Source organism: Apiospora marii, assembly GCF_038362585.1.
Source record: "Apiospora marii strain CBS 49790 chromosome Unknown utg000002l_segment0_segment0, whole genome shotgun sequence".
Lineage (NCBI taxonomy): Eukaryota > Fungi > Ascomycota > Sordariomycetes > Amphisphaeriales > Apiosporaceae > Apiospora > Apiospora marii.
Genome location: NW_027117373.1, coordinates 1990625 through 2003150, shown reverse-complemented (window position 1 = coordinate 2003150; position 12526 = coordinate 1990625). Strand labels below are relative to the sequence as shown.

Below are 12526 nucleotides of genomic sequence, written 5' to 3'. Positions count from 1 at the left end.
ATTTTATGTCGATTCGAATGCATTTGATGCGATATCCCAACCCTAGGTGATCTGATGGTGCCAGAATGGGTGAATAAAGTGGGGTACGGAGTAGCTTCCAATTAGAATGGAGATTGACTCCTCAGGTTACTGCTCAGGTCTCTGCTTTAGTGGGCAGGCAGTCGGCTGTAGGCCTGCTAACTTTTAGAGCTCCCCCATCTCATAGGTGCTGGCAGACACGGCTCTGATTGGCTGCAGCCCCGCGAGGCTGATAACCGATAGCAAAAACCCCCTGCAAGATTCCGGAAGCTAAGTGGATTTCCTTGACCCTAACCGAATCATTGTGCATCCCACACAAATTTTCCCGTTTTTTGGCAGCAGCTGCAATAGCAAAGCCAACTTGCAGAGGATATCGAGCAAAGGAACAAGTTCGGCTCAAGCCCAGCGAAGAAAAAGAAGTCTATTTACTCACTTCACTTCCACCCTTCTTCTCTCTCACCCCCTCCCCCAATCTCAGGTCCCCAATTCTCGACCAGACACCAGAAGTGACCATGGCTGAGCAGCTGATTCTCAAGGGTACCCTCGAGGGCCACGTAAGTTGACGATGCCACAAAATCCCACGATGCGATGCGGCAGGTTGGGCTCGACTGGACGCATCGCACAAGATCTTGCGGGAACGGTCATACTAATCGTTGGTTCTTTTGACAGAATGGCTGGGTCACCAGCCTGGCTACCTCCATGGAGAACCCCAACATGCTCCTGTCTGCCTCGCGCGACAAGACTCTGATCATCTGGAACCTCACCCGTGACGAGTCGCAGTACGGTTACCCCAAGCGATCTCTCCACGGTCACTCCCACATCGTCTCCGACTGTGTACGTTAAATTCTACTCTCCGCCAAGAAATAATGGGTGACACTTGAGGTGTGCCATTGGAAAGGCTTTTGGCCCAATTGGGGCATTTTGGCTGGGAATCGGAGCTGACGGGACATTTTTGCGGTTTACAGGTTATCTCCTCCGATGGTGCTTACGCTCTGTCCGCCTCTTGGGACAAGACCCTCCGTCTCTGGGAGCTCGCCACCGGCACCACCACCCGCCGATTTGTTGGCCACACCAACGACGTTCTCTCCGTCTCTTTCTCGGCCGACAACCGCCAGATCGTCTCCGGCTCCCGCGACCGCACCATCAAGCTGTGGAACACCCTCGGTGACTGCAAGTACACCATCACCGACAAGGGCCACACCGAGTGGGTTTCTTGCGTCCGCTTCTCCCCCAACCCCCAGAACCCGGTCATCGTCTCCTCCAGCTGGGACAAGCTCGTCAAGGTTAGTTGCGCTCTCCCCCACACTTGTGTGCCACACGCAGGCCACTCACCCCCTGTCGCTTTTTGACATGATGTTTGCAAAATGTATTTGCTACTTCAGAGCTTGCTTCGGCTTGCCATGAGACAATCTTTCACCATTGCCCTGATCAAACCCACCACTTTCACATTTGATGAAATACCGAAGACCTAGCAGACCCGAGCAAATCCGCTAACTTGACTTCTTCAAGGTCTGGGAACTCTCCACCTGCAAGCTGCAGACCGACCACATCGGCCACACCGGTTACATCAACACCGTCACCATCTCCCCCGATGGTTCTCTGTGTGCCTCCGGTGGCAAGGACGGTACCACCATGCTGTGGGATCTTAACGAGTCCAAGCACCTGTACTCGCTCAACGCCGGTGACGAGATCCACGCCCTTGTCTTCTCTCCCAACCGCTACTGGCTCTGCGCTGCCACCGCTAGCAGCATCATCATCTTCGACCTCGAGAAGAAGAGCAAGGTTGATGAGCTCAAGCCCGAGTTCCCCTCGGTTGGCAAGAAGAGCCGTGAGCCCGAGTGTGTGTCGCTGGCCTGGTCCGCTGATGGCCAGACTCTGTTCGCTGGTTACACCGACAACATCATCCGCGCCTGGGGTGTCATGTCCCGGGCATAGTAGTGTCCTGGTTTGATTACGACGGGTAATGGGGAGAGATGCGTTTTGTCATGGTCATTGACTGGGCGTCAGGGATGGGCTTGTCATTTGGTCTTCTTTACTGGGAAAATGGCAACTTTCACATATGCAATGCGACAGACGATCGGGGAAAAGATACGCTGTTAAGCAGACGAAGCTATGTTATTTGCTTGCTACTGTCATGAATTACGTGATCATTGCATCAGGAGAGACTCATTGAGTGCTTCAGCTTCGCCCCAAGAAGAAGAACAAAAAAATTCGCAAATATTATTGTGTTGCCTGTACGTGTGAATGTTCGTGATGTGATCAAAGCTGTGTAGGAGGTCACCTTTGATATGATGTCAAGTCGTTTCGTCAGTTCATCTTGTTTCATCGCCTGCCATACTGTCAAGATGTAAGGAGTCGCCACAACTAGGTATGCCCTTTTATGACCTCATGTTGTTGGCCCGCTCAAGCTCTACTTCCCCTGACAATCTTAGATGGCCATGCTCACTGATATGAGTAATCAAGATCCCCAGGTAGTTTCAATTGGTTAGCAGCCCTGCTATGTCTTCGCGCACCAGCGATGGGAGAGCTGGCGACAGGAGATAGCCTGTAAGTCAAAGTCTGGTTGTGTTCTGGCTACACACTCTCAGTCCGATGTTGTTAAACACCGTCGCCACGGATCTTTATCAACCCAAAGATGGTACATCGATGGAACTTCTGAGACAAGCGTCGATGTCACCTGTAGTGTCTGTAGATGTCATTCGATTTCAGTTGTAAAATAGAACCAATTGTAATGCCATGCCCGTTTGCTTATGTGGCGGCTTTTAGATTACGAGGTTTTGAGTTCAAGCTTGCCTGGATGTTGGTTGGTCGTGATGGTGGGGTTCCTTGTGCAAACTGAATTGAACAAAGAAGAGAGAGAAACGACTTCTCGCAATCCGTACGCCACCGTCGCCGTCACAGTCTCACCAGGGGCAATGGCCTGTTATGGATTAAATGCAACTAGCTAGCTGGCTGCAGGGCTAATGTTGATTCGGTGTTGCCCAATCCACTAGGGTCTTGTTGAATTCATCCGCCATACCGTTGACGACCGGGTATATTGCCCCGATGCGTTCCTGGCCCGCCCTCCCCCGTCTCCCGAAAAGATTTATTTAAGAGAGCTCGTCTCTCTCCTCACTTCGCAGGATCTGATCTAGGCATTTCGATACCTTTACCTACCTCACTGTCGCTACCAATCTCGGCTAAATCGCCTGTTCGAGCTAGCAAAGCCATCCACAGCTCGAGAAAGCACAAGCCAGCCGCTTACTACGACGCCGCCCCCTTCGCATCGACTAGGTCGCCACCGTTCGCCCTTCCTCGGAGTAAATTACCCAATATGCACGCCCTTCAAGCCCTCGCGGCCCTCCTGACCGTCGCCGCCACCGTCACGGCGCAGTTCCCGACCTGCGAGGCGGACTGCAAGAGCTGCGGCCTCGCCTGCAGCCAGGGCTGCGACGCGCCGCTCGTGCCCAACGACTGCCAGGACTGCGTGTACTGCCGGCGCGAGAGCAGCTCCTGCTCCAACTTCCAGCTCGGCGGCCAGGAGCCCTCCGCGCACTGCCAGACCTGCTACAGCAGCTGCCAGTGCCGCATGGTCGCCGTCTGCTACGACGACCTGCCGCCCGTCACCACGTCGTCGGGCACGGCGCCACCGGCGGCTGCCACGAAGCCGCTGGTGCCGGGCGGGAACGATCTGTTTGGGAGGAGGTTTGGGGCCCGGGCGAGGGCGTGATCTCGATCATCAGGCTCTCGATGAATGGGCGTACGAGGGAGAATTTTTGGTGGAGGCTATATCACCGCAATAGCAGCATCGGGGACGGGGTGTAAGTGGAGGAGCTAGTCGATCTGCATGTCGCGGGGAGCATGAATTGCATACTGCTTGCGGATTCACGCGATGCGCGCCTAGCCCAGCTGTTTGCTTTATATCCTACCTACTTTATTAAAATGTGTGGTTAATGAGACAAATGACGACGAATTTAAAATGCGTTCGATTGAGTGATGAGGAGCTATGGTTTGGCCAACTGGAACAGTAAGCATTAGCAGGCATGCGATTGGAAAAAGTGAAGTCAGGTGTCCTAATGCATCGGCCCATGGGTTTGAGCCTAAAGCAAGGGCTGAACCATGTGCTGTCGTTCATATCCTATCGAAGCGTTTGTTTGCTCGTGGTCGTTGGAGGTTTGATGTAACTGTAACCCTACGCATTCAAAAGGGGGGGAAACCCGGCACAGCGGATCTTCGGTAGAGCGGCTGGCCAGCCGTCCATGAACCAAAACAAGCCTCCAGCTGTCTTACTGCTCTGCCGAATAGATCTCTTGTCATTACCTGCGTTTTGGCAGCACATCATCTGTCTATTGGGGCGCGCTGTTGGAAATCCCCTGCAAAGCCTGTCACGGGTCGTCACCCCGGTTCCAAGCAATGAGCATCTCGATCGCTCTCTTGCGCATCGCGCCTCTGGTCTTGAGCACCTGCGTTCTCCGATTCTCCATGGACCAATTGCTCTTCCTCTGGATCTTCCTCAATCCGAGACTCGCCAGGCACGCCAACGCCGTCTTGCCGCCATACCTGGACATCTTCACGACGCGCAAGTCGTACATCCTGTCGGCCTTCTACCCGGTGCTCATCGCCACGGGACTCGCCAACCGGTTCCTCGCCGAACCACCGCTCGGTCCGCACGCCTCGTCGTCGTCCGCGGCCGCGGCCACGTGGTGGTACGATGCAGGCACCCTGCTGGCGCTGTTGCACTTTGCCTTCACGCCGGGGCTGAACAGGAAAGCGCGGGCCGTCATTGCCATACCGGCGACGGCAAAATCATCCAAGAGGACGGGGGACGAGAAGAAGGCGGCGGCGGAGATGCTGGACTGGTTGCACCTGCATGCCTTCAGGTCGGTGTTTGTGGATCTCCCGTGCATGTTCTGTTTCGCGATTGCGGTGATGAGGTGCTTGATCAGGGCTGATTAAAGACGCTGGCAATGGTACCTGGTGATAATGCCAGGAGCTTCTAGGAGGTTGGTGGTGTCCATCTACCTGGGCCGGGGCATCTTATAATACTGCCATGGCAGCGTTGGCTGATTGATTACCGCTCCAGATTTGAGCATGTGTACATTTGATGTTTATTCCGATTAATATATCAATTGGTACCTATGTGATGGGAAGCTGTCGCTCTATCGAGCTGGTCGTAAGTATGATGGCAGGTGTGGATTGATTGGTTCGTATAAGGGTCAGAGAAGGAACGGCGCAGCCCAAATATCGGTCTGACTCATCCTTGGCTGCTACAGCGGCCAAATCGAATCCTTCGGCGATCGCCCCGGAACATAAGATCCTACGTATCCCGAGACCTATCAGTTTCGCTCTTCGACTGTAGGATGAGCTGGAACGACGCGATTCGAATAACTTAGCAAACTCTCTTGGTATCACGCCAGAATAGGAACGCCTCAAGCCACACGCAATGGCCACTGGAGATAACACCACAAAGGTCCTCGTGACCGGGTTTGGAGTCAGTATGAGCTTGTTAGTCTAACCAACTATCAGCCTAACTAACACGTTTTCTTAGCCGTTTTTGGACATTGCCAAGAACCCGTCCTATGAGATTGTCTGCCGCCTCCCGCAGACTCTCCCCTCGGGCAACGTCACCATCATCGCTCACCCCGAGCCCATCCCCGCAGCATACCACAAGATTGCCGAAGTGGTACCCAAGCTGATCGTGGAGCACGACCCCGACATCATTGTTCATATGGGCCTGGCTGTGGAGAGGGACTACTTTGCCGTTGAGCAGACTGCGCCAAAGGAGGGCTACCACGAGATCCCGGACATTGCAAGGCGCGTCTTCAACCGAGTGGAGAACAAGGCTCGGTTCGGCAAGTCGGCAGCATCTCTAACCACCGAGCTCCCTTTGGAGCAAGCCGTTGAGTCGTGGAAGGATTCGGTAGCCCAAGCCAGACTAAGGCTGCCGTCTTCAACTTCTGCCTCGGGAGCAGGAAAGGCCCAAATCAATGGAAAGAAGGGCGCTAAGGGCCCCAAGGAAGAACAGAGAGAAGTTGATGTCCGCCTGAGTGATGATGTGGGAACATACGTGTGCGGGTTCATGTACTATTTGAGCCTACTCGAGATGGAGAACAGAGGCAAGAATAGGAATACGGTCTTCTTTCATGTTCCGCCTCTGGGAACTGAGGATGAAGTAAATATCGGGTTGAAGGTTACCGAGCACCTGGTACAGGTACTAGCTGATCTACACGCAAGCAAGGACACTTGAAGTGTCAGCTGTGTCTCATATACTCGTTATGATGAAACCAATTTAAATTACTAAGCTATGGGGCACCTCGGGGCAAAATCGGTCTAGCAATTTGCATACATCAAACATCCGGATATGGAAACATTGCAATTCTTAACCGATGTTGGCTGGACTGAGAAATATGAGTCCCTGCTATCCTGAGCATGCTCATATGACTGCAGTATACGGCAGGTTGCCTCAGGTTCCTGATACATCAGGCCAAACAGTGGCCCCTAGGGCTTTCATTAAACTAATATGTTGGCCTGCCTCGCGACTGGGACCTTACCCCTATTATTATATATCATCACGGCACGGGAGTAAATCTGAGCAAACAAAGTCAACAGAAAAGATATGCAAGCGAAGCATCTGGGACTGGTGCCCGAGGTGGCCTCCACAGAAGATACCCCTTACATACGCGATCCTGCAGTCACGAACACGACGATGGATTTCTCTTCTCTTCTGGATTCTTTGTCATCTGTTTTGGATGATTTCTCCAGTTCCCACTCAATACCTTCCCATCATACTTTACCTGTCTGTTCTACTATGATGTCAACCGCACAATTCAGAAACTTCTCAAATCTTCCTGCTGAAGTACGGAAACGCATCTGGGTATTTGCCAGTATTCAACCACATACTCACGTCATAATATGGTATCCCAGCAATGAAAGCATTTCCAGACAGTACTCGCTCTTCTGGCCCGGCGTACTCGGCACTCAGACCAGACGGTGCGAGTATGGCCTGTTGCTGGCCAACAAAGAGTCCAGCGAAGTGGTCAGACAAATCAACAAGGATACCAAACCGGTCTCCAACTTGGTGCACAACCTGGACTTGTTCATCAGCTGGGAGCTCGACCTCTTGTACGTTGTCGGCTCGATGTACGCCTTGGACCCCCTGGATCTCCTAAGCGAGCTCCCCTGCAGCTCCAGGATTCGGAACCTCGCCCTGTCCATTGTCGGCCACACTCGACCGTACGACCTGGATCTTTTCCGATGGGCTCGTCTCAGGCCCAACTACGCGGTGGATCCAGATATACGGGAACAGGCAGCCGCCGAGTACAACAAGTACAAAACGGCCTTGAGCCGCATGACCGGGTTGAGAACGCTCAAGCTCGTAGCCACCGCCGTCTTCGGCAGCCCCTTTGATCCGACGCCGCATCATCTGAAGAGCGCCCTACCACGCCAGGTGGTCTCGCAAGCCGGTTCTTGGACGGCACTAGATGCATCGCCCGTGGGCTATAACCGTCGGGAGCTCCGAGCCCTGGCCGCTCGCCTCGCGCGCGACGCCCACGGCTTCACCAATTTCCGCCTGATCAGCCCGTCCCTAAAATACGGCATCCGACTGCTGTTCGACACGCAGCAGTTTGCCGACGGGGCTGAAATGAACGACTACTGCCGCCAACTCTGCGACTTGATCCATCATATCCGGTACAAGGAGTGCCATGCCGCATGGGGGACGTTGGACGTCGGCCTGGCGGTGGATCTGGACTCGAACTTCAACAGGGGCGACTTTCCGGACGGCTATCGCCGGGTTGGGATGCGGCCTTCGTCGAGCGAGTGGCACATGGCCCCCGATCGATTTGCTGACCGAGATTGAACAATGCGAGAGTCTCTTGTTGTTGCCTGATGACACACCACTGAGGTCTTCTCCTGAGTCTGGACAGGGATCTTTTCGCGTTCGCTGACCTGCATGCAGCATACTTGGATAGCATACAGCACTGCCGAATGGCAGCCGTAGTGCTGCTATTGGTCAACAGTTGATATAGAAATGGCAGGTGCTTCCTGCCAAAGCTATTTTCATACATAGATCTAGACGACTTCTATCTTACCATCCACGCGCGTACTAATATGACATAGCGGCATGTCGTCTGTCAGATCAATGCTCACAATCGGTGACGCAACGAGAAAACCCATTTACCTTCCGCGCAAGGGGATGTTCTTCTTGCTTATCTTGATTGGTTTGGTGTGATTGGCCCGATTCTTCAACGTACAGCACCTCCCCGCTCGGATTTGGATATGGTGACTCACGCCATAAGACGGTCGGCGGTCGGCCCTCGGCTTCACGGCATACACCGTTCTCTACTTAAGCCGCCTCTCAAGCAAGCCGAACAACGCTTTTCTGCAGAGCACTTAGCTTCTATCATAACTCGCTATTCTACAGAAACCTTGGGTATTACTACTTCCCATCATGGCCACCGATGTCGGATACGTGCACGAAGATGCCTTTGACTCGGGGTTTCTCCAAGTCGACCAGATCCACAACGTGCACTACGAACAATACGGACGGCAAGATGGCAAGCCAGGTAAGCATCCATGACTTGGAAGTTCTGGATATCAATCAGTTTCAATCAGCAGAGAGCTAAAATATCACCACAGTGATCTTCCTCCACGGAGGCCCGGGCGCCGGCACGTCCAGGGCCAACACGGCCTTCTTCGACCCGGCCATCTACCGCGTCGTCCTGCTCGACCAGCGGGGCGCCGGCAAGTCGACCCCGGTCGCGGAGCTCCGCGAGAACACGACGCAGCACCTGGTAGCCGACATCGAGCGCCTGCGCGCGCACCTCGGCATCGGCCAATGGCACATGGTCTTCGGCGGGTCCTGGGGCTCGACGCTGAGCCTGGCCTACGCGCAGGCGCACCCGGAGGCGGTCGGGTCGCTGGTGCTGCGCGGCATCTTCCTCGGCTCGCGCGAGGAGGGTGACTGGGCCGCCCAGGCGGCCAACGCCTTTTACCCGGAGGTGCAGCGCGCCTTCCTGGACTACCTGCCGACGGCCGAGCAGCGCGCCAACCCGGACAAGGCCTACCACCAGCTGGCGACGACGGGCGACGACCACGCGGCCCGGGTCGCGGCGGCCCGGGCCTGGAACGCGCGCGAGATGAACATGAGCGCGGCGAAGCCGGGCCCCGAGCAGCTCGCCAGGCTCGAGGACGAGACGTGGGTCATGCAGCACGCCTGCCTGGAGCTGCACTACTTCGCCAACGACTGTTTCCTGAGGCCGCTCCAGTTTCTCGAGCCCGAGAACATTGCCCGCATCAGCCACATCCCCACCAGTCTCGTGCAGGGCCGGCTCGATCTCCTGTGCCCGCCGGCCTGGGCCTGGAAGCTGCACGAGGCGCTGCCGCAGTCGAAGCTGTACCTCATTGCTGGCGCGGGGCACAGCGCTACGGAGCCCGACACGTTCAAGCAGCTCAAAGCGGTCTGCGACGAGTATGCTAAGTTGTAATGAGGGACGGGCGTGACGGGAGCGGTGTCACGAGAGATGATGAGCCAATGTGACATCATGGGGGAATCCCCAGAAGTTGGCTGAATCATGAAATGGAAGACTAGTGATTTTGCGGGACTGAACAACATATGTAGTGAAATGAACGTTCTTCTTGGCCACCCACCATGGCAAAACCACAAGTCTTGGGGCAGATACCGAACATCGGATCCTGAACAAAGATGCCAGTAAGCACTTCCGCTATAGGAGGATATGTGTTGGTAATATAGCCCTGTCAGCAGCATGCATCCATGTCGCATATGCGGACACATCAGTTTCCTTTCCGGGACAATCCAAGCAACACTCTGGACGTATCATGGTCGGTATGCGCCGATACGTCTCCAGATGCGTCCCAATACCCCGACGCAAAACGGTTTCCTACATGATGTTCATCATCCGAAGATAACGCCGATGACCTGCTGATAAGCCATCAGCCATGGCACCTCCAATCTTGGCCTTGAACAGGGGTACCCCGCTTACCCGTCGATCGCGACATTCTGAAGCGGGTGTCAGCGGCGACTATAAGTATGGTCGTCCCAACTTTGAGTTCGGGGTTTCGAGCTGACTATTCGAAACTGTAGGTATAAGAGAGGTAAATCATTTAGAACTGAGAAAACATGGGTAGCACTGGTGACACAGCGTGGCAAACCCGGGCCGCCGCCAAACGCGAAGCCATCCTCGGCTCCATCCCGGGAAAGTGGCGCCTGGACAAGATCCCCACCGTAGACGAGCAGCGCAATGTGACGGGCACTTATATCCGGCAGTTCCTTTCGCCAAAGGAAGCGGAGATCACCGAGGCCGACGCGGTGGGCATAGTCGAGAAGACGACGTCCGGTGCCTGGAGCGCCGTCGAGGTCGCCGAGGCGTTCTGCCACCGCGCCTCGCTGAGCCACCAACTGGTGTGTACTCCAGTCACGGACTTTTCACGGACTTAAGAAACATGTCGCTTACAATGCTTGCTAGGTCAATTGCCTCCACGAGACCTTCTTCGAGGCCGCCCTGGCCGACGCCAAGGAACTCGACGATTGGTTCGCTAAACACGGCAAGCCCAAAGGCCCCCTGCACGGCCTGCCCGTGAGCCTCAAGGACCAGTTCCACGTCCGGGGCGTCGACACGACCATGGGGTACGTGGGCTGGATCGACACCTTCCAGGGCCAGAAGGGGGACGCGCGCAGCAAGACGTTCGAGAGCGAGATGGTGCGCGAGCTGCGCCGGCTCGGGGCGGTGCTCTACTGCAAGACGGCGGTGCCGCACACCCTCATGTGCGGCGAGACGACCAACAACATCATCGGGTACACGTGGAACCCGACGAACCGCCACCTGTCGAGCGGCGGCAGCTCCGGCGGCGAGGGGGCCCTGATCGCCCTCGGCGGCTCGCCCGGCGGGTTCGGCACCGACATTGGCGGCTCGATCCGCGTCCCGTCTTCTTTCAACGGGCTCTTTGGGCTGCGGCCGACGTCGGGTCGGCTCCCGTACGAGGGCATGGCCAACTCCATGGACGGACAGAACTCGGTCCTCAGCGTCGTCGGGCCGATGGCCTCGTCGGCGGGCGGCGTCCGGCTCCTCACCCAGGCCGTCCTGTCGGCCGAGCCTTGGCTGCACGACCCGCTGGTCGCGGAAATCCCATGGCGAGGGGACCTCGAGGCGCGCACCAAGGACTTGATCTCCACGTCGCAGCTCCGCGTCGGGTTCCACGCCCACGACGGCGCCGTGACGCCGCACCCACCCCTCCAGCGCGCCGTGGCCCTACTACGAGACATCATCACGCGGTCCGGCAACACGGCGCTCGACTGGCAGCCGCCCGCCTCGGCCTCGCACCCGACCGTCGCGGACCTCGTCACCAAGACGTGGTTCTACGACGGCGGCGCCGACGTGCGCAAGGACTTTGCGCTGTCGGGCGAGCCCTGGATGCCGCAGATCATGGACGTGTGGCGGGAGCGGCCGCAGGCCGACGCCACGGCCGTCGCCGAGACCAACCGCGCCCTGCGGCGGTGCCGCAAGGAGTACCTGGACTACTGGCACGGCACGGGCGCCGACGTCTTCGTGACGCCCTGCGCGCCCTTTGCGGCCGCGCGGCCGGGGCGGTACCACTACGTCGGCTACACCAGCTTCGTCAACGGGCTGGACCTGCCGAGCGTCGTGGTGCCCATCACGACGGTTGATAAAAATGTTGATGTAGTCGACACGAGCTTCCAACCGGTCAGCGAGTTGGATAGGAAGACACAGAGCGACTGTAAGTCCCCGAACCCCCCGAGCATCAAATGCTTCTACGCTTTCAATCAAAGAAACTGACTACCGAGCTTTGCAGACGACCCGGAGATCTACGACGGCGCGCCGGTGTCGTTGCAGATCGTCGGCCGGCGATATCAGGAGGAAAAGGTGCTGGCCATTGCCGAATGGCTCGAAGGGGAGCTCAAGAAAGCGTCGCCCACGTCATGAGGATCGTGGCTTTGGGTGCAATCGAGGCATAGCTCGGCGGGAAAAGGCATACATACTACTTCCGTTTTAATATGGTTTGGCGATAATAGGCGTCTTCGAGACATAGCCCATGATACTTAGACTTGAGTTGGATGTGAAGAAATACATCACAATGGATGTAGTTGCATTCACTACGAGTGAAAGCTATTAGACTTGGGGGCAGTGGTCCCGAAATTGTTATTACAGCGCTGGCTTATTGACCTGCACTCTGCAATTGCCCTGGACCTTGCGCCGGGAACCACTGAACGTTAGTGGTCTGCAGCAGACGCGGTGCTGGAGGAGGGGGCATCAGGGCACCTGCACGAAGCGTAATTCAGACCATTTCGTTCCATGTGCAAGGGCCAAGACTTTTGTTGCATTCCCAGAAAGTATAGATGGATGAATCTTCTCAGACAAGGCGGCTCTACTACCAAAAAGAAAATTAACAAATGAGAAATTAAGCCAGAGAGTGTAAAAAGGTGAAAAAGTCAACGACATCCGCAGGATTTGAACCTACGCGACCGAAGTCATGAGATGGCTGAACCTCGCAC

At 55.9% G+C, this 12526-nt stretch overlaps 7 protein-coding genes across 7 annotated transcripts; all 7 read left to right on the top strand.

The window, feature by feature from the left end:
* The first annotated feature begins 505 nt into the window (after window positions 1–505).
* On the top strand, window positions 506–1961 carry PG985_002305 (40S ribosomal protein RACK1). Its single transcript, XM_066822074.1, has 4 exons — window positions 506–572; window positions 688–852; window positions 984–1301; window positions 1528–1961. The coding sequence occupies exons 1-4, from the start codon at window positions 531–533 to the stop codon at window positions 1951–1953; spliced, it is 951 nt and encodes a 316-aa protein (XP_066689506.1). The 5' UTR covers window positions 506–530; the 3' UTR covers window positions 1954–1961.
* A 1370-nt stretch (window positions 1962–3331) lies between these two features.
* On the top strand, window positions 3332–3727 carry PG985_002304 (uncharacterized protein; the record flags this gene model as incomplete). Its single annotated transcript, XM_066822073.1, has 1 exon — window positions 3332–3727. The coding sequence occupies one exon, from the start codon at window positions 3332–3334 to the stop codon at window positions 3725–3727; it is 396 nt and encodes a 131-aa protein (XP_066689505.1).
* Window positions 3728–4410: 683 nt separating this feature from the next.
* On the top strand, window positions 4411–4953 carry PG985_002303 (uncharacterized protein; the record flags this gene model as incomplete). The annotated part of the gene is made up of 1 exon (XM_066822072.1): window positions 4411–4953. The coding sequence occupies one exon, from the start codon at window positions 4411–4413 to the stop codon at window positions 4951–4953; it is 543 nt and encodes a 180-aa protein (XP_066689504.1).
* Window positions 4954–5440: 487 nt separating this feature from the next.
* On the top strand, window positions 5441–6244 carry PG985_002302 (uncharacterized protein; the record flags this gene model as incomplete). The annotated part of the gene is made up of 2 exons (XM_066822071.1): window positions 5441–5488; window positions 5546–6244. 2 exons carry the CDS (start codon window positions 5441–5443, stop codon window positions 6242–6244), a joined length of 747 nt encoding a protein of 248 aa, XP_066689503.1.
* A 561-nt stretch (window positions 6245–6805) lies between these two features.
* On the top strand, window positions 6806–7855 carry PG985_002301 (uncharacterized protein; the record flags this gene model as incomplete). The annotated part of the gene is made up of 1 exon (XM_066822070.1): window positions 6806–7855. One exon carries the CDS (start codon window positions 6806–6808, stop codon window positions 7853–7855), a length of 1050 nt encoding a protein of 349 aa, XP_066689502.1.
* Window positions 7856–8446: 591 nt separating this feature from the next.
* Window positions 8447–9482, top strand: PG985_002300 (uncharacterized protein; the record flags this gene model as incomplete). The annotated part of the gene is made up of 2 exons (XM_066822069.1): window positions 8447–8561; window positions 8635–9482. The coding sequence occupies 2 exons, from the start codon at window positions 8447–8449 to the stop codon at window positions 9480–9482; spliced, it is 963 nt and encodes a 320-aa protein (XP_066689501.1).
* Window positions 9483–10135: 653 nt separating this feature from the next.
* On the top strand, window positions 10136–11957 carry PG985_002299 (uncharacterized protein; the record flags this gene model as incomplete). Its single annotated transcript, XM_066822068.1, has 3 exons — window positions 10136–10417; window positions 10482–11751; window positions 11827–11957. The coding sequence occupies 3 exons, from the start codon at window positions 10136–10138 to the stop codon at window positions 11955–11957; spliced, it is 1683 nt and encodes a 560-aa protein (XP_066689500.1).
* Between the last annotated feature and the right edge of the window lie 569 nt (window positions 11958–12526).

Bases quoted from the DNA above. Each gene is read 5' to 3' on its own strand.
- PG985_002305 (XM_066822074.1), top strand. From the start codon at position 531: ATGGCTGAGCAGCTGATTCTCAAGGGTACCCTCGAGGGCCAC. The intron at 573-687 runs GTAAGTTGACGA...TTCTTTTGACAG, and splicing joins AGGGTACCCTCGAGGGCCAC to AATGGCTGGGTCACCAGCCT. The intron at 853-983 runs GTACGTTAAATT...TGCGGTTTACAG, and splicing joins CCCACATCGTCTCCGACTGT to GTTATCTCCTCCGATGGTGC.